This window comes from Chiloscyllium plagiosum, unplaced genomic scaffold (genome assembly GCF_037043375.1).
Source record: "Chiloscyllium plagiosum isolate Xiang-an unplaced genomic scaffold, Cpla_swu_hap1 HiC_scaffold_6, whole genome shotgun sequence".
In the NCBI taxonomy this organism is placed as follows: Eukaryota; Metazoa; Chordata; class Chondrichthyes; order Orectolobiformes; family Hemiscylliidae; genus Chiloscyllium; species Chiloscyllium plagiosum.
Genome location: NW_028270144.1, coordinates 58,376,320 through 58,402,166, shown reverse-complemented (window position 1 = coordinate 58,402,166; position 25,847 = coordinate 58,376,320). Strand labels below are relative to the sequence as shown.

At 41.0% G+C, this 25,847-nt stretch overlaps 1 protein-coding gene across 9 annotated transcripts in view; it reads left to right on the top strand.

Annotated features, from left to right (window-relative positions):
* The window catches only part of LOC122550578 (protocadherin Fat 3-like), an 801,871-nt gene that overhangs the window by 619,772 nt on the left and 156,252 nt on the right, over window positions 1-25,847 (top strand). For all 9 annotated transcript variants that reach the window (XM_087988029.1, XM_087988032.1, XM_087988030.1 and 6 more), the window contains one exon: window positions 21,928-22,138. In XM_087988029.1, coding sequence (XP_087844155.1) covers window positions 21,928-22,138 — 211 coding nt within the window. The remainder of the gene's footprint in view (window positions 1-21,927; window positions 22,139-25,847) is intronic.

Genomic DNA, 25,847 nt, shown 5'->3' with positions numbered 1-25,847 from the left:
TTAGAGGATTTGTGCTATAGGGAGAGGTTGAATAGGCTGGGGCTATTTTCCATGGAGTATCGGAGGCTGAGGGGCAACCTTATACAAGTTTATAAAATTATGAGGGGCATGGGTAGGGTGAACAGCCAAGGATTTTCCCTGGGGTGAAATCCTTCCCTTGGAAGTCCAAAACTCAAGGGCATAGGTTTAAGGTGAGAGGGAAAGGATTTAAAAGGGACCTAAGGGGCAACATTTTCATACAGAGGTGATGTGTGTATGGAATGAACTGCCAGCGGAAGTGGTGGAAGCTGGTACAATTAAAACATTTAAAAGACATCTGGATGGGTACATCAATAGGAAGGATTTAGAGAGATATGGGCCGAATGTTGACAAATGGGACTAAATTAATTTAGGAGATCTAGTCAGCGTGGATGAGTTGGACCAAAGGATCGGTTTCCATGATGTACAGCTATGTGATTCTGTGTCCTTGCATTGCATCGGCATAGATTCTTATCCTCAATGGGAATCACTAATTAGTAGTGAGGAGCAGAATTCCTTTTAAAATTAGTTTCTCCTCCTCAGCAATTTAATTTTTTTTCAAATGCTAAATAATGATTTGCTAAATTAGTTTGATTACAACAGCATAGTACCAAACTTAGACAGTGTTGTTTGCAGGCACAAACATAGAAAATAGAACAATACAGCACAGAACAGGTTCTTCGGCCCTCAATGTTGCGCCAGCCTGTGAACTAACGTAAGCCTATCCTCCCTACACTATCTGCTTATCCAAGGACTGTTTAAATGTTCCTAATGTGGCTGAGTTAACTACAATGGCAGACAGAGCACTCCACGCTCTTAGCACTCTTAGAATAAAGAACCTGCCTCTGACATCTGTCTTAAATCTATCACCCCTTCGTATAAGCTGACATCATCATCCTAGGAAAAAAAACTCTCACTGTCTACCCTATCTAATCCTCTGATCATCTTGTATGTCTCTATTAAATCTCCTCTTAGCCACTTTCTCTCCAATGAGAACAGACCTCAGCCTTTCCTCATAAGACCTTCCCTCCAGACCAAGCAACATCCTAGTAAATCTCCTCTGCACCTTTTCAAATGTTTCCACATCTTTCCTGTAATGGGGGGACCAGAACTGCACGCAGGTATTCCAAGTGAGGCCACACTAGTGTTTTGTACAGTTGCAGCATCATATCACGGCTCCAGAACTCAATCCCTCTCCCAATAAAACTGAACACACCGTATGCCTTCCTAAAAACATTATCAACCTGGGTGGCAACTTTCAGGGATCTATGTACAAGGACACCAAAATCCTTCTACACATCCACACTACCAAGAATTTTTCCATTGACCTAGTATTCTGCCTTCCTGTTATTCTTCCCAAAGTGAAACTCCTCACATTTAGCTGCATTGAACTCCATTTGCCACCTCTCAGCCCTATGCTGCAGTTTGTCCAAGTCCCCCTGCAACCTGCAACATTCTTCCACACTGTCCCCCACTCCACCGACTTTAGTGTCATCTGCAAACTTATTAACCCATCCACCTATGTCTGCGTCCAAATCATTTATGAAAATGACAAACAGCAGTGGTCCCAAAGCAGATTCTTGTGGCACACCACTAATAACCAGACTCCAGGCTGAATATTTTCCATCAATCACCACTCGCTGCCTTCTTTCAGAAAACCAGTTTCTAATCCAAACTGCTAAATCACCCTCAATCCCATGCCTCTGCATTTTCTCCAACAGCCTACCATGTGGAACCTTATCAAAGGCTTTACTGAAGTCCATGTACACTACGCCAATTGTCTGATCCTCATCCAAATGCTTGGTCACCTTTTCAAAAAACTCAGTGAGGTTTGTGAGACACGACCTGCCCTTGACAAAACCATGTTGACTATCTTCAATCAAATTGTTGCTTGCTAGATGATTATAAATCCTTTCCAAAACTTTATCTACAACAGAAGTAAAATTCACTGGTCTTTAATTACCTGGGTCATCTCTACTGCCCTTCTTGAGCAAGGGCACAACATTTGCAACCCCCCAGTCCTCTGGTACTAAACCTGGAGACAATGACAACTCAAAGATCAAGGCCAAAAGCTCTACCATCGCCTCCCTAGCTTCCCAGAGAATCCTCGAATAAATCCCATCCGGCCCAAGGGACTTACCTACTTTCACACTTCTAGCTTTGATAACACCTCCTCTTTACTAACCTCAATCCATTCTAGTCTAATAGCCTGTATCTCAGTCTTCTCCTCTACAATATTCTCCTTTTCCTGAGTGAAAACCGATGAGAAATATTCATTCAGCACGTCTCTGATCTCCACAGGGTCCACATACAACTTCCCACTTCTGTCTTTGACTGGCCCTATTCCTACCCTAGTGATCCTTTTATACCTCACATACATGTAGAAAGCTTCTTTATTCTACCTGCTAAAGACTGCTCATGTCCCTTCCTTGCTTTTCTTAACTGTCTCGTTAAATCCTTCCTAGCTAATCTGTACTTCTCCAACGTCTCATCTGAACCATCTCATCTCAATGTTACAGAAACCTCCCTCTTCCACTTAACAAGAGATACAATTTCTTTAGTAAACCACAGTTCCTTTACCTTTTCACTTCCTCCCTGCCTGACAGGGACATACCTATCAAATGCACGCTATATGTGTTCCTTAAACCAGCTCCACGTTTGGTTTTCCCCATTCCTTGCATTTTGCTACCCCATTCTATGCATCCTAAGTCTTGCCTAATCACATTGTAATTGCCCTTCCCCCATCTATAATTCTTGCCCTGTGGCATGATTAAATTAGATTAGATTCCCTACAATGCGGAAACAGGCCCTTTGGCCCAACAAGTCCACACCGACCCTCCGAAGAGTAACCCACCCAGACCCATTTACCTACTCCCTATTAATGCACCAATCACCATGGGCAATTTAGCATGGCCAATTCACCTGACCCGCACATCTTTGGACTGTGGGAGGAAACTGGAGCACCTGGAGGAAACCCACGCAGACACAGAGAGAACGTGCAAACTCCACACAGTCAGTCGCCCGAGGCTGGAATCGAACCTGGGTCCCTGGCACTGCGAGGCAGCAGTGCTAACCACTGCGCCACCATGCCGCCCTTTCCATCACTAAACTAAACGTAACTGAATTATAGTCACTCTCTCCAAAGTGCTCACCTACCACTAAATCAAACACCTGGCCTGGTTCATTACCCAGTACCAGATCCAGTGTGGCCTCCCCTCTTGTTGGCTCTTCTACATAGTGTGTCAGGAAACCCTCCTGCACATATTGGACAAAAACCAATCCATCCGATGTACTAGAGTTATAACATTTCCAGTCAATGTTGGGCAAGTTATAGTCCCCCATAATGTCCACCCTGTTCAAAATATCCTTTCAAAAATCCTTCTCAAAACTCTTGAGAAGCTGTTGATCTAATATTATTAAATTAAATGATTTATTTAACCTATTTGAAAGATAGGAGCAGATAGTGCCATGTCTTTGAAATGCTCAAGAAATATAGGAACCTGTTCTGTTAAATAAGTCCATGCTAACTTAATAATCAGGGACAAATAATTTGTTTATAATGGCTGGAAAAGAAAGTACTTCCAATGTGAGTCAGATTTTCATGGAGTCATGACATTTCCTTTATAAGTTATGCACAGAGTTCTGAAGTGCAACTTTTTCCTCCATTTCTAACAGATGCAATTTTCCCCATTGAGGCAGGCCTCATTTTCACTAAAGCGAGAGCCATGTGGGAGTCATCATTTTTTTAAAATAATGCCTATGCAAGTTGTAGAATGAATAAGGTCTGTTGAATTGTCATGACATGAAATTATTTAAATGCTCCAAAAAAATTTCTAAACATGCTGTCGATGCCATTGAGGTTTGAGAATGTTTTGCCTGACAGCTATAATACCTCTTAGCTGATGTTTTCTTGAGGGCTATCATCATGTCATTATGAATGCTTTAAACCAGCTATAATTATTCTGCAGTGAGATTCTGAGTTCACTGTTCAGTCAGTAGCTCAAATAAATTGTAAGACTGAACTGTCTTTGTGGGGTTATGAATAAAAGTTAATTTATCTTTCATACGGGATTAAAAATTTGAGATTTAAAAAATTCAATAAGGCTACCAAGAATGAGAATATTTCCTTTTAACATAATGAAATCTATTGGGGGCAGTATGGTAGCTCAGTGGTTAACACTGCTGCCCCACAGCGCCAGGGACCCGGGTTCGATTTCACCCTCGGGCAACTGTCTGTGTGGTGTTTGCATGTTCTCCCATTGTCTGTGTGGGTTTCCTCTGGGTGTCCAAAGAAGTGCAGGTTAGGCAAATTGACCATGTTAAATTGCCCATAGTGTTCAGGGATGCGTAGATTAGGTGCATTAGTCAGGGAAAATGTAGAGGCAATAGGGTAAGGGAATGGGTCTGGGTGGGTTATTCTTCAGAGGGTCGGTGTGGACTTGTTTGGCCAAATGGCCTGTTTCCGCACTGTGGGGATTCTATGATAATATTTAGACCTTTAGTTTGTTTTATCTCAGCATTATGCCTGAAGTCTGTGCATAGTGAATATTGAGTGTGTTGACATCGTGTGGAAGGGTGGTAGCTGGATCAGCAGGATTTGGAATTACTTTGTCAGAGTTGGATGATGGTATGATTTGGCAATGAGTCTGTGGGTGAGAGGGAACAATGGAAATGGTGAATAATTTGGCAGGAATTATCATTATGTTGGCATGGTCATAGTCTTGGAAGTTAAAGTGGAGATGGAAGGGTGATGGAGTTTGAGGTGAGAGAAATAGAGGACCTTCAAACAGCTATGACCAAGTTACTGAGAATTAAACAGTTAGACTTGGCATTTAGCAGCCACTGTGATGTTCTCCAACCTGTATGTGGGTAGGCAGACCTTGCCCTCTCCCACACCACTCCTTTACACTGGAATGAAGGTCATGTCATTCAGAGTGTCTCTCCTGAAGCAGGCATTGTGAGCTGGGAAATTTTCTGACTTGTGCTACTCACATCAAAAGTTAATATAGTCACATCAAGAGTAAATAAGTAATTTCCTCATGAGGAAATCAGATGATGGCGAAAGTAACGGGGGATAGGACAATGAGCTTAGAATAATGCATGACTGAGAATAATGGCACATGCAAAGAATAATAATAGAAAAACATGAGTCTTTTTTTAATCTAAATGCAAAATTCATTCAGAGAGAGATATATGGTCTAGCGACATATTAGTTTGATATTAGCACTATTACAGGGATTTGATTGCTCTGTGACATAGAGAAATAAATCTTTCAGAATACTTAATATTTCTAAAGAAAAGGTGGAATGCAAATAGAGGAGAAGTCCTAATGATAATGAATGACAAGAGGACAGTAATAAGAGAGAATTTGGCTCAGACAATGAAAAAGTAGAATTAATAAGTGTGGAGATTATGAAGAACTAAGAACAATACCTAAGAAGGGACCCACTTGCCTTAGAATTAGTACAGTGGAAGTTCAATGGATTGGTAATTTTGGAGTTGAGAATAATAGGAAGTGACATCATTAAAGTGCATGATTCTGAAAGGGCTTCATAGGGTATACACTGAAAGCTTGTTCAACCAAAGTTCGGATTTGTGCTCCACAGTAGTAGTATCATAGGCCTGGTAACTATTCACTAAATTTTTATCAAAGTATTTACTGAGTTAATTTGCAGCGATGTATTATTTATTTTAATTCAAATAATTATATGTCCAAGAATGAATTAAGATATTGTAGTCTTTACTCCACAAGATTTTGAGAATAAGATGCAATATGTTTTATTTATATTGCAAATCTTACAGTACCATAATATTGCAGGAATTGTCAAACGTAGGGTGAGAAATTCTTCACTGCGTAATATTGATATTTCCATAAGATTTTGTTCTTATATACTATCCTAGTTTTATGATAAAATAGCTTTCTTTCAAAATCAAAGCTAACAGATAAGGACACAAATTACTGGCTTGTTGGGATGCATCCATTAAAAGGTTCTTTCATTTTTACTTTCTACTTTCCATTAAAAACATTTCAGCAAGTTTTAAATAGACTGGCATTTAAACTGACTAAAGTTGTGTGTTGTTTTAACAAAGTAAATTAATTTTCTATTATTTGTCCCATTGAGCTGAGTATATATCAGTATGTTGTAAACCATAATATCATTAGAGTGCCAGCAGATGGAATGAGCATGAGTGTAAAAAACTAACATTGGAATGCACTTAATGCATTGTAAATAAAATAATCCCTCCTTTCTTTTACTAGCAACATATTTGTTTGCTATGTAGTTTTGCCTAAACGATCAGCAAAATTTAAGCTGCTAAATTTAACTTGTAAAAATTAACATTTAACTCTTAATTCCATCCAGTTTGCAATTTTTGATTTCCAATGTATTAGTCATCAGAGATGATTCTCCTTGTCCTCACTTTACTGACCACTATCTCTGGAATCTTCCTATACTCTGTATTGCCTCCAAGTTCAACTTCTTCAGGATGTCGTCAGTCTCCTAAGCTCCACTGTATATAAACAACTCATACAAAAGAATATCCTAATTGTCAAACTAGGCATCCATAGTACCCTGTCCTAGTGATCCTGAATTAACTCTGAAGTCTCAAAGCATTAAATGTCAAATCCATGTCCTTGTTTATAAATCTTTCATTTTCCAAAAACAGTGCCAACCCTGTGCACTTCTGCATTCTCAGTCTGCGTGTGATTTCAACCACTGCCTCATTCAAGCCCAGACTCTTCTATTCAGCATCCTACATCAAAAGCTTCTCCAAATGTATCTGTGATATTGCCTTCAGTCACTGGCTTCCTCTCACTGTTTGGAATTTTCTTCTGTTCTTTGAAGTACTTTGTGAAATTTATTGTGAATCCTAAAAATATAAATGTTTGTTCTTGCTCTGATACTTTTGGTATAAACTGAAAATAGGTTTTGGTTAAGAAAAAGAAGGAAGCATACATCAGGTATAGACTAGAGAGATCGAGTAAGTCCTTTAGAAGAGAAAAAGGCAGTATGAGTATACTTAAGAGGGAAATCAGGAGGGCAAAAAGGGGACATAAGATAGCTTTGGCAAATAGGGTTAAGGAGAATCCAAAGGTTTTTTTATAAATATATTAAGGATAAAAGGGTAACTAGGAAGAGAATAGGGCCCCTCAAAGATCAGCAAGGCAGCCTACGTGTGGAGCTGCTGGAGATGGAGGAGATTCTAAACGAGTATTTTGCATCAGTGTTTACTGTGGAGAAGGACATGGAAGATATGGAATGTGGGGAAGAAGATGGTGACATCTTGAAAAATGTCCATATTACAGAGGAGGTGGTCCATGATGTCTTGAAATGCATAACAGTGAATTAATCTTCAGAAGCTGATCAGGTGTATCCTAGAACTCTGTGGGAAGATAGGGAAGTGATGGCTGGGTCCCTTGCTGAGATATTTGTATCATCGATAGTCACAGATGCCAGAAGACTGGAGGTTGGCTAATGTAGTGCCATATTTAGGAAAGGTGGTAAGGACAAGCCAGGGAACTATAGACTGGTGAGCCTGACATCAGTGGTGGGTAAATTGTTGGAGGCAATTCTGAGGGACAGGATTTACATGTATTTGGAAAGTCAAGGACTGATTAAGGATAGTTAGCATGGCTTTGTGCATGGTAAATCAATCTCACAAAATTAATTGAGTTTTTTGAAGAAGTAACAAAAAGAATTGATGTGGGCAGTGATCTATATGGACTTCAATAAGGCTTTCAACAAGGTTCCTCATGGGAGACTGGTTAGCAAGGTTGGATCTCATGAAATACAGGGAGAACTAGCCATTTTGACACAACTGGCTCGAAGGTAGAAGACAGATGGTGATGGTGCAGGATTGCTTTTCAGATTGGAGGCCTGTGACCAGTGGTATACCACAAGGATTAGTGCTGGGTCCATTATTTTTCGTCTTTTGAATGTGAACATAGGAGGTATAATTAGTAAGTTTGCAGGTGACACCAAAATTGGAGATGTAGTGAACAGCAAAGAAGGTTACTTCAGAGTACAAAGGGATCTTGATCAGATGGGCAAATGGACTGAAGAGTGTTAGATGGAGTTTAATTTAGATAAATGCGAGGTGCTGCATTTTGGAAAAATAAAACAAAGCAGGACTTATACACTTAATGATAAGGTTCTGGTGAGTGTTGCTGAACAAAGAGACCTTAGAGTGCACGTTCATAGTTCCTTGAAAGTGGAGTCGCAGGCAGATAGCATAGTGAAGAAGGCATTTGGTATGCTTTTCTTTACTGGGCAGAGCACTGAGTATAGGAGTTGGGAGGTCATGTTGTGGCTGTACAGGATATTGGTTAGGCTACTTTTGGAATATTGTGTGCAATTCTGGTCTCCTTCCTATTGGAAGGATGTTGTGAAATTTGAAAGGGTTCAGAAAAGATTTACAAGGATGTTCCCAGCATTAGCGGGTTTGAGCTATTGGGAAAGGCTGAATAGGCTGGGGCTGTTTTCCCTGGAGCACTGGAGGCTGAGCGGTAACCTTATAGAGGTTTATAAAATCATGAGGGGCATGGATAGGATAATTAGACGAGGTCTTTTCCCTGGGGTGGGGTAGTCCAGAAGTAGAAGGCATGGGTTTAGGGTGAGAGGGGAAAGATAAAAAAAGGATCTAAGGAGCGACTTTTTCACGCAGGGGTGGTGCGTGTATGGAATGAGCTGCCAGAGGGAGTGGTAGAGACTGGTACAATTACAGCATTTAAGAGGCATCTGAATGGGTATATGAATAGGAAAGGCTAAGAAGGATATGGGCCAAGTGCTGAGTCGATTAGGTTAGGATATCTGGTCAGCATGGACAACTTCGGTGAAGAGTCTGTTTCCTTGCTGTACATCTCTCTGACTTTCAGACTCTAACGTTGTGGGCAATGTTCCCTATAAGCTGGGTCAGCATGAGGCTGCCCGAAACCTAAAAGGAACTGCGCAAATGCCCCTTTAATATAAATTTAAAGATAAGCATATGCAGTCATGGAAAAATTTACTGGCACCATGCATTTAAATGTGCAGGTTGCAAACAATGGAAAATATAGATGATGTTGATTTCTACTTATTAGTTCATAGAATGTTGTTACAAATGTAAAATCCATATTCCATGGGTATCATTAATCTGTCAAATAGATTCAGCATCCCTCGCGGTCAAAATTTTGCCTTCACAGTTTGGATGTCTGAATATTTAACAGTTCGAGTCCTCACAATTTAGCTTTATGCTATTCTTACCCATACTCAGCTTGCATTTCTTCTATCTCTTGCAAGGCAGACTGATGCACAGTCTAATTAAATGGGTGCATCTATAATTATTCTTTAATTTTTGTTTACTAATTGCCTGAAACTTGGCTGAGCTAAAGGTGAGGGCACTCCGATTCTCTAAACTAAATTTCCAATTGTTGAACCTGTTTGTCAATTTGGTTCTAGGTCCAAACTCATGACACGATGCAGTTTCTAAACTGGTATTAGTTCATTGACCCAGGAGTAGTTTTGGTGCAGAAAGAAGCCTCAGGTTAGACAGAACCCTAGGGTCTTTCAAAAGGAGAAGCAGTCATTACTGGGCCTATTACTTTCCTTGAAGCTGGATACCCTGGAGAATATCAGAATCAGGCTGCCATTGTTAGCATCAGCAAGCATGTATTGCCTCCTGACTTTTACGTTATCCCAGAAGTCCTCAGCAAGGCTGCAGATATTCCTCTCAACATCTGACTGGAAGAAACTCCACAAGGAAACCTGAAGGATATGGCTGGTGGTGATGGAACTGTGATGTCATGATTCTAGTGCCCGAAGCACTTTAATTATTTCTTTAGCTCTGGAAGGCAAATGTCAAGGTGTACCCATGTGACTTTAACTCTGAAAATTGCAGCATGCATGCAAACCGAGCAAACAGAATGTCCATGTTCTCCCTTACATCATCAGAGTGTACATCCAGCTACATCGTTGAGGTGTTAGTCACGTTACTGTGTGACATTAAAATGGCACCGCTGATGAAGTCAGCTGCTTGTGTGAGAGCACTGTGAGAGTTGAGAGTGGGAAACCTATTCATTGACCATTCTCTCTCATACTGTTGCACAGGAGAGCTCCCAATACCCAAGAGAAGAGTAGAACGTGTCAGACCTGCTCCCAGTTCATAGCTAAGGTGGCCATGAAAATCACAAGCAACAGGTCCCAGTGCTACCCTCCAGGAATGTGATTTTAGCAACATAACTGCAGAAGTCAAGAACTCAGTTCTTCAAGCCTGCTCTGCCATTCTAGATTATGGTGGATCATCTGCCTAATGCTGTGTTCCTACACAATTCTAGTAACCCTTGATGCCACCAGTAACTAGAAATCTATCTATTTCTGTCTTGAACTTGGTTAATAACTGAGCTTCCAGCGAATTCTGGAGTAGAGCATTCCATTGATTAATCACCTAATATAAAACTGCGGACGATGGAGATCTAAAACAAAGACAAAGTGCTGGAGAAACTGAACAGGCCCAGCAACAGAGAGAAAAACAGGCTTAACGTTTTGTATCCAGTGACTTCCTCGCCACCTCAAAGCTAACTGGCCTATTTTCTGAGACTGTGTTCATTGGTCTAGCTTCCACACAAACAATGTTCTTTCTACACCTGCTCTGACCATCATTTTAATGATTTTATTAGTTTCTATGATATCACCTCTCATTAACATAGAACAGTACATTACAGTACAGGCCCTTCAGCCCACGATGTTGTGCTGAGCATTTATCTTAATCTAAGATCAACCTAACCTATACACCCCTCAATTTACTGCCATTCATGTGCTTGTCCAGCAGTCGCTTAAATGTCCCTAATGTCTCTGAGTCTACTACCACAGCTGGCAGTGCATTCCACGCACCCACCACTCTCTGCGTAAAGAGACACCTCCCCTATACCTTCCTCCAATCATCTTAAAATTATGACCCCTCGTGACAGCCATTTTTGCCCTGAGGAAATATCCCTGGCTGCCTACTCCATCAAACTATGTTTTACCAAATATTCATAAATGCTCTCTCAGAATCCTTTCCAGTACCTTGCTTTCCATAGACGTAAAACTGACTGGTCTGTAATTCCCAGGGCTTGCCCTATTCCGTTTCTTGAACCAAGGAACAACATTCACCTCCCTCCAATCATCTGATATTACTTCCATGGAGAGTGAGGATGCAAAGATCATCGTCAGAGGTGCAGCAATTTCATTCCTCACTTCCTGTATTAACCTTGGGTAAATCTGGTTTGGCCCCAGGGACTTATCTATCTTGATGCTTCCCAGAATTTCGAACACATCCACTTAGAGTCATAGAGATGTACAGCATGGAAACAGACCCTTCAGTCCAACCCGTCCACGCCGACCAGATATCCTGACCCAATCTAGTCCCACCTGCCAGCACCCGGCCCATATCCCTCCAAATCCTTCCTATTCATATACCCATCCAAATGCCTCTTAAATGTTGCAATTGTACCAGCCTCCACCATTTCCTCTGGTAGTTCATTCTATACATTTACCACTCTCTGTGTGAAAAAGTTGCCCCGTAGGTCTCTTTTGTATCTTTCCCCTCTCACCGTAAACCTATGCCCTCTAGTTCTGGACTCCCCGACCCCAGGGAAAAGACTTTGCCTATTTACCCTATCCATGCTCCTCATAATTTTGTAAACCTCTATAAACCTCAGCCTCCGACACTCCAGGAAAAATAGCCCGAGCCTGTTCAGTGTCTCCGTATAGCTCAAATCCTCCAACATCCTTGTAAATCTTTTCTGAACCCTTTCAAGTTTCACAACATCTTTCCGATAGGAAGGAGACCAGAAATGCATGCAATATTCCAACAGTGACATTACCAATGTCCTGTGCAGCAGCAACATGACCTCCCAACTCCTGTACTCAATACTCTGACCAATAAAGGAAAGCATACCAAATGCCACCTTCACTATCCTATCTACCTGCGACTCCACTTTCAAGGAGCTATGAACCTGCACTCCAAGGTCTCTTTGTTCAGCAACACTCCCTAGGACCTTACCATTAACTGTGTAAGTCCTGGTAAGATTTGCTTTCCCAAAATGCAGCACATTGCATTTATCTGAATTAAACTCCATCTGCCACTTCTCAGCCCATTGGCCCATCTGGTCCAGATCCTGTTGTAATCTAAGGTAATCCTCGTCGCTGTCCACTACACCACCAACTTACTAACTGTACCTCTTATGCACATATCCAAATCATTTATGTAAATGACAAAAAGTAGAGGAACCGGCACTGATCCTTGTGGCACTCCACTGGTTACAGTCTGAAAAACAACCCCCCACCACCACCCTCTGTCTTCTACCTTTGAGCCAGTTCTGTACCTAAATGGCTAGTTAGATTAGATTAGATTAGATTAGATTAGATTACAGTGTGGAAACAGGCCCTTCGGCCCAACAAGTCCACACCGACCCGCCAAAGCGAAACCCACCCATACCCCTACATTTACCCCTTGCCTAGCACTACGGGCAATTTAGTATGGCCAATTCACCTGACCCTGCACATCTTTGTGATGTGGGAGGAAACCGGAGCACCCGGAGAAAACCCACGCAGACACGGGGAGAGCGTGCAAACTCCACACAGTCAGTCGCCTGAGGCGGGAATTGAACCCGGGTCTCTGGCGCTGTGAGGCAGCAGTGCTAACCACTGTGCCACTGTGCCACCGTTCTCCCTGTATTCTGTGAGATCTAACCTTGCTAATGAGTCTCCTGTGGGGAACCTTGTCGAATGCCTTACTGAAGTCCATACAGATCACATCTACCGCTCTGCCCTCATCGATCCTCTTTGTTACTTCCTCAAAAAACTCAATCAAGTTTGTGAGACATGATTTCCCACGCACAAAACCATGTTGAGTATCTTTAATCAGTCCTTGCCTTTCCAAATACATGTACATCCTGTCCCTCAGGATTCCCTCCAACAACTTGTCCACCACCGACGTCAGACTCACTTGTCTATAGTTCCTTGGCTTGTCCTTACCACCCTTCTTAAACAGTGGCACCACGTTAGCCAACCTCCTGTCTTCTGGCACCTCACCTGTGACTATTGATGATACAAATGTCTCAGAAAGAAGCCCAGCAATCACTTCTCTAGCTTCCCACAGAGTTCTAGGGTATACCTGATCAGGTCCTGGGGGTTTATCCACCTTTACCTGTTTCAAGACATCCAGCACTTCCTCCTCTGTAATCTAGACATTTTGCAAGATGTCACCATCTATTTCCCTACAGTCTATATCTTCCATATTCTTTTCCAGAGTAAATACTAATGCAAAATACTCATTTAGTATCTTCCCCCATTTTCTGCGGCTCCACACAAAGGCTGCCTTACTGATCTTTGAGGGGCCCTATTCTCTCCCAGTTACCCTTTTGTCCTTAATGTATTTGTAATTTTTTTTTCTTTCTTTTTAACTCTATTCTATAATTTGACCCTGTTTGGTTCTAGGATTTGTTTATTCTACTTTCCACTTTCATTTACAGCTTTTCAGTCTCCCATACTTTGCATTTTTCTGTTTGAATTTACTTATAAGTGCCCCTGACAAATGAGTTTAAAATCTCCGCAGCAGCACCAGCAAATCTCTCCACGAGGATATCAATCCTAATAATTTTAAGATGTAACTTACCATTGCTTTTTAAAGTTCCCACCTACCCAAGCAATGATCCTAATGCTAATAAATCTAGAGTTCTTCATGCTCTACTTTTCCATGTTTACTCAAACTTCCTATTTCTATACCGATTGCTATGTGGTACTGGGAGCAATCCTGAGACTACAGCCTTAGAGATCCTTCAGTTCAATCTCTCACCTAATTGCCTAAATGCTACATTTGGAATTGCATTCCTGTTTCTACATACGTCATCGGTGCCAACGTGGGGCACAAGGTGTGGCTTTTCTCTCACCTCGCCCCCCCCAACCACCCAAAATAGAAGGAGTGGCACCATAGAATCTCCTACTGAGAAAAGCAGATCATTTGTCCCATCAAGAACACACCAACCCTCCAAAGAATATTCAATACTGACCCCCAGCAAAAGTCTGTTTCATGCAGCCTTTGCATGGAGTGTTGTAAATTACTTTTAGTCTTGCACATGATGGGTATAGGGTCTTTTGTTCTGGTGAGTCTTTGTCTGAGCATGGCTGTCGGTTTATGTGTGGTCATGAATCCGAGTAGTCAGAGAAATCCGACTGTTAGTTCCGGGACATGTTTTATATACAGTAGCATGGCTAGTGTGTTGGATCATGGCTTGTCCTCGTATTGTTTATCTGGTAGGCTTCTGCAGATGAAGTTGTAGGGATATCCATTCTTGGTGAAGACAGCTTTCTTGTGTGTGTTCGGGTGGTTGCTGTTGTAGTTCAGAATCTGGTCCTTGTGTGTGGCTTTTGTGTACACCTTTTTGGTGCATTCATCTTTCTGTGTTCCTTTTACTATCGCATCCAGCAATGGGAGTTGATTGTTGGTTTCCTCCTCTTTCATAAATCTGATCCCTGTGAGCATGGTGTTGATAATCTGGTGTGTGTTCTCGACTTCTGTTCTCTTAATAATTACAAAAGTGTCATCCACGTTTCTGATCCAGAGTTTGGTTGAATTTGTGCGAGGGCTGTTTGTTCAAGTGTCCACGTCACTGCTTGTGCTGAGTCCAGAGATGGGTGAGTCCATTGGTGTCCCATTGATCTGTTCATATATTTGGTTGTTGAATGTGAAGTGCGTTGCCAAGCACAGGTCAAGTAGTTTAAGTATGCAGTCCTTGTTGATAGGTTCCCCGTGATGCTGTCTGTTCTGTTTGTCCAGGAGGTTGGCTATTGTCCCTCTGGCTAGAGTTTTGTCACTTGAAGTGAGCAGTGCCATATATCACATGAGGCCATCACTTCATCCTTGTCTATGTTTATGTCCTTGATGTTGTCTCGGAATTCATGTGATGATTGTATGGAGTGTATGGATCCGCTGATCAGTTTTTGTTGAAGGTCTTTTGCGAATTTATGTGATGGAGTTCCTGGAAGTGCCACAGTGGTTCTAAGTTGTATGTCTGGTTTGTGTACCATGGTAATCCGTAAAATCTTGGAGTGTTGTTCCTTTCCAGTTTCATCCTTTATAGGTCAATCCTGGTTGTCAGCCCATTTTTTTGTAGGTTCTGTACACTGTTGTTTATTCTGTTGGTTAGCTGTGGAGTGGGGTCACGCTCCCTCTGTAGGCAGGTGTTGGTATCTGCAAGTAGTTTCTATGCTTTCTGAATATCAATATTCAATCTTATCCGAATCATTCTGCCTTTATTGCTGGCGCTATGATTATGTCCTCATCCTTTTTGAGTATATTGAGGGCTTCTCCCTCTTTGGTGTTAAGATTGTTCATTTGTTTTTTTCTTTGTTAGTAAGTGTACAATGGTTTGTCTGGCAGCTTGTTGTGTCTCTTTGGTTAGTCAATTAGTTCTGAGTGAACATTACAGTGCAGCTAGAAAGACTGATGTTTTTGTGTACCTGTGGTTGTAGTTGAGTCCCTTGGCTAGTGTGGCTTCTTCTGTGTCAATGAGCTGTCTATTGGAGAGCCTTCTTACCCAGGTGACTGTCATGTTGTCTTCCCTGCTGTTGGTCAGCTGAGTCATTTTGTAGTCCTTTTTTTGTATGTGATTCAGTTCTGTCCTATGGTGATGCCCTGATCGATTGTCACAATCCACATCTGATTGGTTGTTTTTGACATTAACAGTTTTTGGTGCATAATTTCTTGTCTGTGCCTGTGTGGTCTGTTGTATGCATCCGTAATCATAACATGGATTGTCTGTTTTGTCTGAATGTTTCTTTGGCTTATGGGTTGTTGATTGGTGGTCTGTATCTGACACGGTGGTAGTATTTGATTCCTTCAACTTCCATATATGAATTGGAGTTGTTCATAGGAACACCAACTAGCCACTAAACGCCACCACCAGGTGTCCCTAGTAGCCATACATACAGATGACAAGGACCACAAATTCAACTGGGACAACACAACGATCATAGGACAAGCTAAACAGAGGACAGCCATGAGAATTTTTAGAAGCGGGACACTCACCCACAGATTCCATCAACAAACACATCGAGACCCAATATACTGGCCACTGCAACAAACTACTGGAATGGCAACCGAAGCAGCAGGAACGGTCACAAATCAATTCCAGAAGAGAGAGTACATCAGTGCTTCACAGGAGGCTCCAAAGCACTGAAGGTATCACTTATACAGGGGACAAAATGTCTGCAAACCAACTTCCCAGGTTGGCGAACATACCCACATCCACGGCATGGAGGATTGACATATGAGCAAAGGTTAACCAGGTTGGGACTCTACTCACTGGAGTTTAGAAGAATAAGAGGTAATCTCATTGAAGCATATTGGATTATGAAGGGGCTTAACAGGGAAAATGTTAAGAGGATGTTCCGTCTCATCATGTCAGATTAAAGGAACGCCAATTTAAGACTGAGATGAGAAGGAATTTCTTATCTGAGAGGGTTAGCAGTCTTTGGAATGCCTTGCCACAGTGAACTGTAAAGACAGACGCCTTTTGTATAATTAAGGCTGAGATGGATTCTTGATCATTAGGGGAATCAAGGATTATGGGGAAAATGCAGCAAAGTGGATATGAGGAATGCTGGATCAACATGGTACCGTAGGCTTGAGGAGCTGAACGGCCGTACTTGTGCTCCAATTTTCTACGGACTTATAGTGAATGTGATGGACTCGGGGATCTCCTGAACTATCTGCCTGGCCTTTCCAATTGACCGACAGTACCCATTCACCTCTGTCTGCCTGATCTTAATCTGCCAGTAATTGACAAAGAGACGAAGGTAGGTGAGGACCTGGAAACAATTATTTTCACAGAAGTGGTAATGTTGGGCAAGCTAATGGAACTCAGGGTAGACAAGTTTCCTGGCCCTGATGGAATACCTCCCAGGGTGGACAAAGAGATGGTGGGAGAAATAGCAAGTGCACTTGTAATAATTTTCCAAAATTCGCTGGACTCTGGGGCAGTTCCAGAGATTGGAAAACAGCAAATGTGATGCCACTGTTTAAAAAGGGCGGGAGACAAAAGATGGGGAATTATAGGTCAGTTTGCTTAACTTCTGTAGTGGTAAAGATGCTTGAGTCTATTATCAAAGAAGAAATAGCAAGGCATCTAGATAGAAATTGTTCCATTGCGTTGATGCAGCATGGGTTCATGAAGAACAGGTCATGCTTAATAAATCTTTTGGAATTCTATGAAGACATTACGAGCAAGGTGGACAATGAGGACCTAGTAGATGTGGTGTACCTAGATTTCCAAAAGGCCTTTGACAAGGTGCCACACAAGAGGCTGCTGCATGGCGTAATGGATAAAGTATTGGCAAGGATAGAGGATTGGTTGACTAACAGGAAGCAATGAGTGGGGATAAATGAGTGCTTTTCTGGTTGGCAATCAGTAACTAGTGGTGTGCCTCAGGGAGTGGTGTCGGGACTGCAATTATTTATAATTTACATAGAAGATTTGGAGTTGGGGACTACACCGAGTATGTCAAAGTTTGCAGATGACACCAAGATGAGTGGCAGAGCAAAGTGTGCAGAGGACTGCGAAACTCTGCAGAGAAACATCGATACTTTAAGTGCAAAGATCTGGCAGATGGAATACAATGTTGTTAAATGTGAAGTCATCCAATTTGGTAGGAGTAACAGTAAAAAAGACTATTACTTGAATGGTAAAAGGTTGCAGCACGCTGCTGTGCAGAGGGACCTGGGTGTCCTCGTGCATGAATCACAGAGGCTGGTTTGCAGGTGCAACAGGTAATTAGGAAGGTAGATGGAATTTTATCCTTCATTGCTCAAGGGATTGAGTTTAAAAGCAGGAAAGTGATGTAGCAGTTGTGTAAGGTGCTGATCAGGCCACACCTGGAGTACTGCATGCAGTTTTGGTCTCCTTACATGGGAAAGGATGGACTAACATTGGAAGAGGTGCAGAGGAAGTTCACTAGGTTGATTCTGGAGACTGAGTAGATTGGAATTATATTCTTTGGAATTTAAAGAATGAGGGGTATCTTATAGAAACATACAAAATTATGAAGGGAATAGATAAGATAGAAGTAGAGAGGATGTTTCCACTGGCAGGTGAAACCAGGACAAGAGGGCATGGCCTCAAAATTAGAGGGAACAGACTTAGGACTGAATTGAGAAGGAACTTCTTCGCCCAGAGAGTTGTGAATCTGTGGAATTCCTCCCCAGTGAAGTGGGGTGAATAAGGGGAGCTGAGGCCACAAAAAAATCAGCCATGATCTTATTAAATGGTGGAGCGGGCTCGAATGGTGGAGCTGGATGGCCTACTCCTTCTCATAGTTCTTATGTTTCTTTCTTAAGCAGTCTATGCTAGTCATTCTCAGCTTTGTAAATCTAGAGCTGAAGACACTTCCTGCCTATGTGACTACCTAGGCCACATGGAGCATCCAGAATTCTCCACCTAGTGCAGGATGGGCATTTCCACACAACTAAGCTCTGCCTTGCCTTAAGCCTAATTTCAGACTATTTAAATTAGAGATGGGAAAAATAGAAAATAGCTCTGTCTCTATCTGCTTGTCTTGGAGTCTTTTTCTCACCAGCTCCTCTAGGTGATGCCGACTGCCTTTCTTAGATTCCTGATCTTGCTCATTGCTCTAGTTGTTGCTAGCAATCTGTTTTGAGATCTTTTTCTTGCCTGCTTCTCTCGATGCTTCTGAATGTCTGCTTAAGTGTCTCTTCTCACCCACTTTTCAAATCATGCCCACACTCATTTCTGCCCCTGACTGGCAACTGAAAATTCCGTCCTCTGTGTCTGACTTCCATTCCAGCTTACTAAAGGCTATTGAAATCAACATATCTTTGAAATGATAGGCAGTCAAGCCCAGTTGCTGGGTAAAATGCAAATGAAAAGACAGGAGCTTATTTGACTGACAACTCAACTGATCAATCCTGGCCACAGTAACACAGGGGAGCTTTTTATCATTAATAGAAGACCAGGTCCCAGGTCTGTTCTGTCAGTCATACTTCAACAAGCTACTAGGTATTGGTATTTCACATTCTGGGCACATATTCTTGTATGTTTGGGAATTTTCAATTCTAATTGTAACAGCTATCATGGAAATAAAGCATTAGTGTATACATTTCTGAATGTTCAAGGGATAACTCTGCAAAATGTTGTTGTCAGACAGCTTAGTGAATCGGAGTTGTATTAAACCCTGTCTGTTACCCAAATGTGTGTCAGTCAAAACTGAGCTCTCAGAAACCACTCTTGTAATATAAACTGTCATAAAAATGTAAATTATGTATCTTTAAAGATGACAAGTTAATTAATGGACATTCTATTTAGGAACATAGAAACATAGAGGACCAATTAGGGTCTGGAACCTGTTCAAACTTTTGATCGGATCAAAGCTGTCTCTGAACTCTGTCTCTTGACCTTTGCCTCATCTTAATTTGCCTCATCCTCTCGAGAAAAAAAATCTACCACCCTTACTTCTAAAATTAACAATTGATCAGGCATCAATTGCCATCTATGGAAGAATGATGCAAATGTTTATTATCAGTTATCTTTTCTGTGTCCAAATTTCACTTGTGTAAAGTTTAGTGTTTAGACTCTCTAACTTGTGGAAATAGTTTCTTCTATTCTGCCTATACTGTTCTACTCGTTCTCCTTTTTAAATCCAAAGTGGATGATCTTACCTTTGTCCACATTGAAATCCATTTGTTATGATTATCCCATTTATTTAGTCTTTATGACATGTCTCTGATTTTACATTTTCACCTACATCACTTATAATACTGCAAACCTTTGTGTTGTTGTTTGTCTTTTTGTCTCGTTGCCTAAGCCATGAATGAATGCAATGAATAATTGAGGCCTTTTTTAAAAACAAAATCTATTCAATTTCAAACATGAGTTATCCCTTGTAAGTTTATGTTGGCTCTGTCTAGTCATTTGAACATGTTCAAGGTCTTTAGTCACTGTTAATTATAGACTCTAGCAATTTGTCAACAACAGATGTTAAGCTAACCAGTCTATAATTCCTTACCTTCCTTAAGTCACAAAGTGACATGTTGAATTTTCCAACTTAAAGGGATAGTTCCTGATGTGAGAGATCTTTGGAAATATATAGTCATCAGAGAATCAGCTGAATTGCAGCATCTTGCTTTTGTTCTGCATCTCTTAAACAGGGACCAAGCTGCTTCTACCAATGGCCCTTAACCCATTAGCACTGCAATATTTCTATCTTTAAGTACTTAACAGTGCTTTCAGCACAACAAACCTGCCACAAAATCCTGTTATAGTATTATCATAGCTGATTTCATTGTGGCCTTAATTTGATTTTTCTGTTTGTCACCCATAACCTTCATGTCACTTGTCAATCATATTGCAGAACTGATGAAAGCCTCAAGCCTTCAACTCTTGGTCTTGCTGTCTCTAGCTCCCTCTCTTGGACCACTCATTTTTTGGTAAAATATATGACAGCAACTTCCCATTCACTGAAGCAAATTCCTGTATCTACCAAAATCTGTTATTTAATCACTAGTTTTGCGGTACTTGTTCTGGAGTTACCATTGTTGTCAAACTTATTTTTTGTGTCTGCAGCTCCATGAAGTGTATTTTAGAATATAATCATCTGCTGTGTAATCAGTTGTTTTCCTCGTGACCACTGGGGCTTCCGCCAAACCCATTTAATCAGAGTTTTTTGCTTCATGTTCCATCAATTGAAATTGTTTCTCTATATTCATTCTATGGATTTCATAATTTTAATAACATATGTCATATTTCCTCCCAACTTCCTTCCATTTAATGAGAAATGCACCAGCCTTTCTAATCAGTAACTAAACTTGCTCAGCCATGGAATCATTAGTGTAAATCTTATCTGTACCCTGCTGAAACATTCAGAACCTCTTGAAAGTGCAATGCCTTGAACTGGGCTCAATACTCCAGTTGAGCCCAAGCCAGTGTTTCATTGATGTTCTTTGTAAGTTCCTTCCTTTTGTACTATATGCCTTGGTTTATAAAGTCAGATCCTCTGAATTTTTTTAATCATTATCTCAACTTGTCAGACTAGTTTAAATTATCATTTGCATATTCCCTTGGGTCTCTCACTGTTCCCATTCCACTTTTGCAGTTGAACCCTTTAGTTTATACTGCCTCTCTTCTTAACCAAAATACATGACTTCATGTTCTTTTATATTAAATGTCATCTACCTCATTTCCACTAGCCTATGTCATCTTGACGTTTATTAATATCCTCTTTGCAGTCCACATGCTTTCAAGTTTCATGTCATCCAAAGATTTTGAAACTATGCTGTGTACGACTAAGACTTGGTCATTAATATTGGTCAAGAAAAGATATTTTTTACTACTAATCTCTGTGGAATCCTACTGTATACCCTCTCCAATCTGAAAAATAACCATTTGGCTCCACTCTTTGTCTTCTGTTCATTTCATGGTCATATCAGTTTTCATTTTATCCCATGGGTTTCATTTTAGATGCGGAATCTGTTACGTGGCACTTTTTCAAACACCTTTCAAACTCCATGTACATGTTTCCTTCATCATTCATTCCTGTTATCACATCAAAAACTCAATCAATGCCTTTAATAAGTCCATTGTGGTTTTCCCAAATTAATTTATGCCTATCCAAGCAACTGTTAATTTTGTTCCAAATTATTGTTTTTAAGTGGTTTCCATGGTCAATGTGACACTGACTGGTTCATCTTTACTCCCTTTACTGAACAAGAATGAAACATTCATAATCCTTTAATATCTGACAAAAATTGTGATGCCAAAGAGAACAGGAAGGTAATGCAAGATGATTGCAATTGCTACCATTACATCTGTTTTTTATCAAGGAAGATGCTGCTGCTACGACAGTGTTGCTATTCTAACTTTTAAATTTATTTCACCAGGTCCGAGATCAAGAGTTTCCATATCGTCGTAACTTGGTACGAATTATAATAAATGTAGATGATGCCAATGATCATGCCCCCTACTTCACTAGTGCTGTGTACAATGGTTCGGTTTTTGAGTCTGCTGCTTTTGGCTCTGCTGTTCTGCAAGTTACAGCCCTAGACAAGGATAAAGGTCAAAATGCTGAGCTATTGTACAGTATTGAAGGTGGTGAGTAATAATTTACAAAGGCCTTGATGCAAAACTATAAGCATTAAAACTAAAGGTGTAAGTAAGGATTGAACAATTTTGCAGTAGATTTTCTGCCACATATAAAATTTTGCTAAATCACCTGAATTTGAAGTAAACTATGTATCATGAGTAGCATGCAGAAAATACTGAAGGAGCTGCAATGCATTATTTAATTGGGTATGTTATCATTCTGCCTAAACACCAGACTGAATCAAATGATTGTTTTATTTAATGAAACTACTTGGTGAGTTTATTTCTTTACAGCATATAAACTTTTACAGTTTATTTGTACATTTGCATTAAAAAGCATTAAAAAAATCAAGGCCTGTTTTTGGTCATCAACAGTAGAATCAAACATGCTTATTATGAATTGGCTCCTACTGAGTACTTAGACACAGTGGGCTGAACGGTCTGTAAAAGCTCTGACTCTGTAAAAATTGACAGAGCTTCCTTGAACTTTGCAACTACCATGAGATTTGAACAACAAAAATCTTATTCAAAACAAATGGTACTGAAAAGTATAATGAGAAATCCAGGTGCCAGTACAGTGGTACCAGATGTGACTCTGTTAACAGTCTCCTGAATTCACAGTTAACGCATCACTGGCTTGATACAGAATACTTTTTAATACATTAAAAGAAGCCTTTTCATTCAAAGCTAAAAGGTTGCCCTTACCCTAAGGTCACCAAAACTCAAGTATTTTCTTCTAAGTTTTCACTTATCTTTCCTATACCACTGTGCCTAAATCAGTAGGGCCATACAACATGGTTCCTGTCCAACTCAGGGTTGAAATCCCACAGTATATAACAATATCCTGTCTTAGGGCTTCTACCTAGAACAGTGTCCAGCTCCTCATATAATTGGTCTTCTGCCTCCATGGTATAGTTCAGTATTGGAACATAGAGACTCGGGTGGTTGGCTGGTTCTGTTTGAGTTGAAAGGGAGATAGGAGTGGTGCTGGAAAAGCACAGCAGGTCAGGCAACATCCAAGGAGCAGGAGCTTCAACATTTCAGGTATAAGCCCTTCATCAATAATGTGGGGGGAGGGAGTGTGATGGTGATGGATGGGAATGAGAGATAAATAGGGTGGGGGTGGGGCAGGGGGTAAGGTGATAGAGAGATGCAGATGGTGGGGTAATAGTGAGAGGTCAGAGGGGAGGGTGGAGCGGATAAGTGGGAAAGAAGATGGACAGGTAAGACAGTTCAAGAGGGTGGTGCCAAGTTGGAGAGTTGGATCAGGTGGAGGGGAGATGAGGAAACTGGTGAAATTGACATTGATGCCATGTGATTGCATGGTCCTAAGGCAGGAGATGAACTGGGAGTTGAACTGGTCGGCCACAGGGTGGTGGGGTTGTTTGGTGCATGTGTCCCAGAAATGTTCCCTGAAACATTTTACAAGTTCGCGTCCTGTCTCAACTCCCATCCCATTCCATCAGGGACATGCAAGTCCTAGGCCGCCTCCAATCCAAATCCAAGACACCTCACGCCTGGAGGAAGGGCGCCTTATCTTCCGCTGTGGGACCCTCCAACCATACAGCATCAATATTGATTTCACCAGTTTCCTCAACTCCTCTCCCCACCCCATCCCAGATCCAGCCCTCCAACCATGCACCGCTCTCTTGAACAGTCCTACCTGTCCATCTTCCTTCCTGCCTATCCACTTCACCCTCCCCTCCAACCTGTCACCATTGCCCCCCATCTGCATTCTCTCTCAGCTGCCCTCGCCCTCAGCATTCCTGATGAAGGGCATATGCCCGAAAAGTCAATTATCCTGCTCCTCGGATGCTGCCTGACCTACTATGCTTTTTCAGTGCCACACTGATCTCCAGCACCTGTAGTCCTCATTTCTCCTTGAAAGGGAGATAGAGCACATTCTGAATACTAAAGGTAAATGACAGCAACAAACAGAAGAGTTGCCAGGGTGTCAACACCAGCATTGTTTAACCCCATTACAGAACTTAGAGTTCTGATGCTGCCTTGTCAAAGCTGGATCATATCTTTCAGTTTGTTAGTTATACTGATCCTTGAAAGGAAGACCATTTTGTTCACCTTAAATAGAACATCTCCATTTCCACAACTGAATACCTTGATAGTATTTTCCCTGCAGTTGTGGGGCTAAAGATACCAAGTCAGTTGTAGATCTTACTGTTCTGAAAACATACTGGATTTGGGTTAGATTTGTTCAGCCAAAATCTGCACTGTAATGGTACAACACTTTCAAGTACTGTTTCTCATAATGTTTGGCAGGAAGATGCCTTGATACTTCTGCAAGCACTGTGATTGCCTTTGTTCTGGAACAGGGCACAATATTTGTGTCATTCATACCCTGAGGCAGTGCCTCCTCCCTCCAGCAGGTGAATCATGGATTCAGGCAGTACAGCATTTTGTAGATGTACATTGTCACTGTACCGTCGTGACCAAGGAAGTGGATGTAGTGCTAAACAAGTGGGCAGCTTTGTCCTGGATCATGTCAAACTATTTGAGTATTATCGGAGCTGCAACCATTCAAGCGAGTGGGGAGTATTCCATTGCACTCCTTGTAGATGGTGTAAATACATTTCTCCTAATTTCCACTCCAGTACTTTTGCTAACTACTTTAAACCCCTGATTTCTGATATTGATCTCTTTCCAAAGGAAATAGCTTCGCCTCACTCAATCAAAATTCTTAATAATATTGAATCCTCTATTAGTTATTCTTCCATCTAGCATCAACCTGTCTCATCCAGGAAAACAATCCCAGTCTTTTATCTTTTATAAAGTGTAATGCCCAGAATTGTACAAAATACATGAGCTGAAATCCGACCATAATTTATAAAGGTTTAGTATGAGATCTCTATTTTTATACCCAATATCCCTATTTAAAAAGCCAAGGACACCATCTGTAAGCTTAACTGCTCCACCAGATTCCCGCCCCCAGAAACATTTATGAATGTAAACCCCTAGGTTCTTCTGCTTTTGCACTACCTTCAAAATAAAGCATTTGAAATTATAATGCTGCTTCCTATTTGTTATTTCAAAGTGCATCACTTCACACTCATTTGCATTAATTTATATATGCCATATGCCTTCCAATTCATCTGTCTTCCCTCATGAGATCTGCTATAACCCTGCTCAATACTTATAATATGGTCAACTATTGTATTGTCTACAAGTTGTGAAATTGTATTCCCAGTAGCCAACTCTGGGTAATTTTTATGCTGACAACAAGTAGTAACCCTATGATCAACCCTGGGGGATCTCACTGAATTCACTCCAGCAGTCAGGCATAAAATTCATTTATCAATAGTCTTTGCCTTTTATTCCTTTAGTAAATTTTCTACTCAGGTTACCACATAACTTTGGTGCTGTGTGCTTCTATTTCTGGAAGAAACATTTTATATGGTGCTTATGCCTTTTGAAAGTCCATATATAAAACATTTATGATACTACCTTCAAACTGCTTTCTCTATAATTTCTTCAATGGTCTCAATCAGCTAAATTAGACATGATTTGCACTGAACAAATTCTTGCTGCCTTTATTAACAATTCTTGCCTAAGTACGAATAAGTTTCTCATCCTTTTCCAAATACTGGTATTAGGCGGATGAACCTGCAGGAAGCAGTAACTCCTTTTGAACAGGATTATAATGTTTGTAATTCCTCTTTCCTCTGGCACTAGTTTCATAAACAAAAGGTATTAAAAGATTATG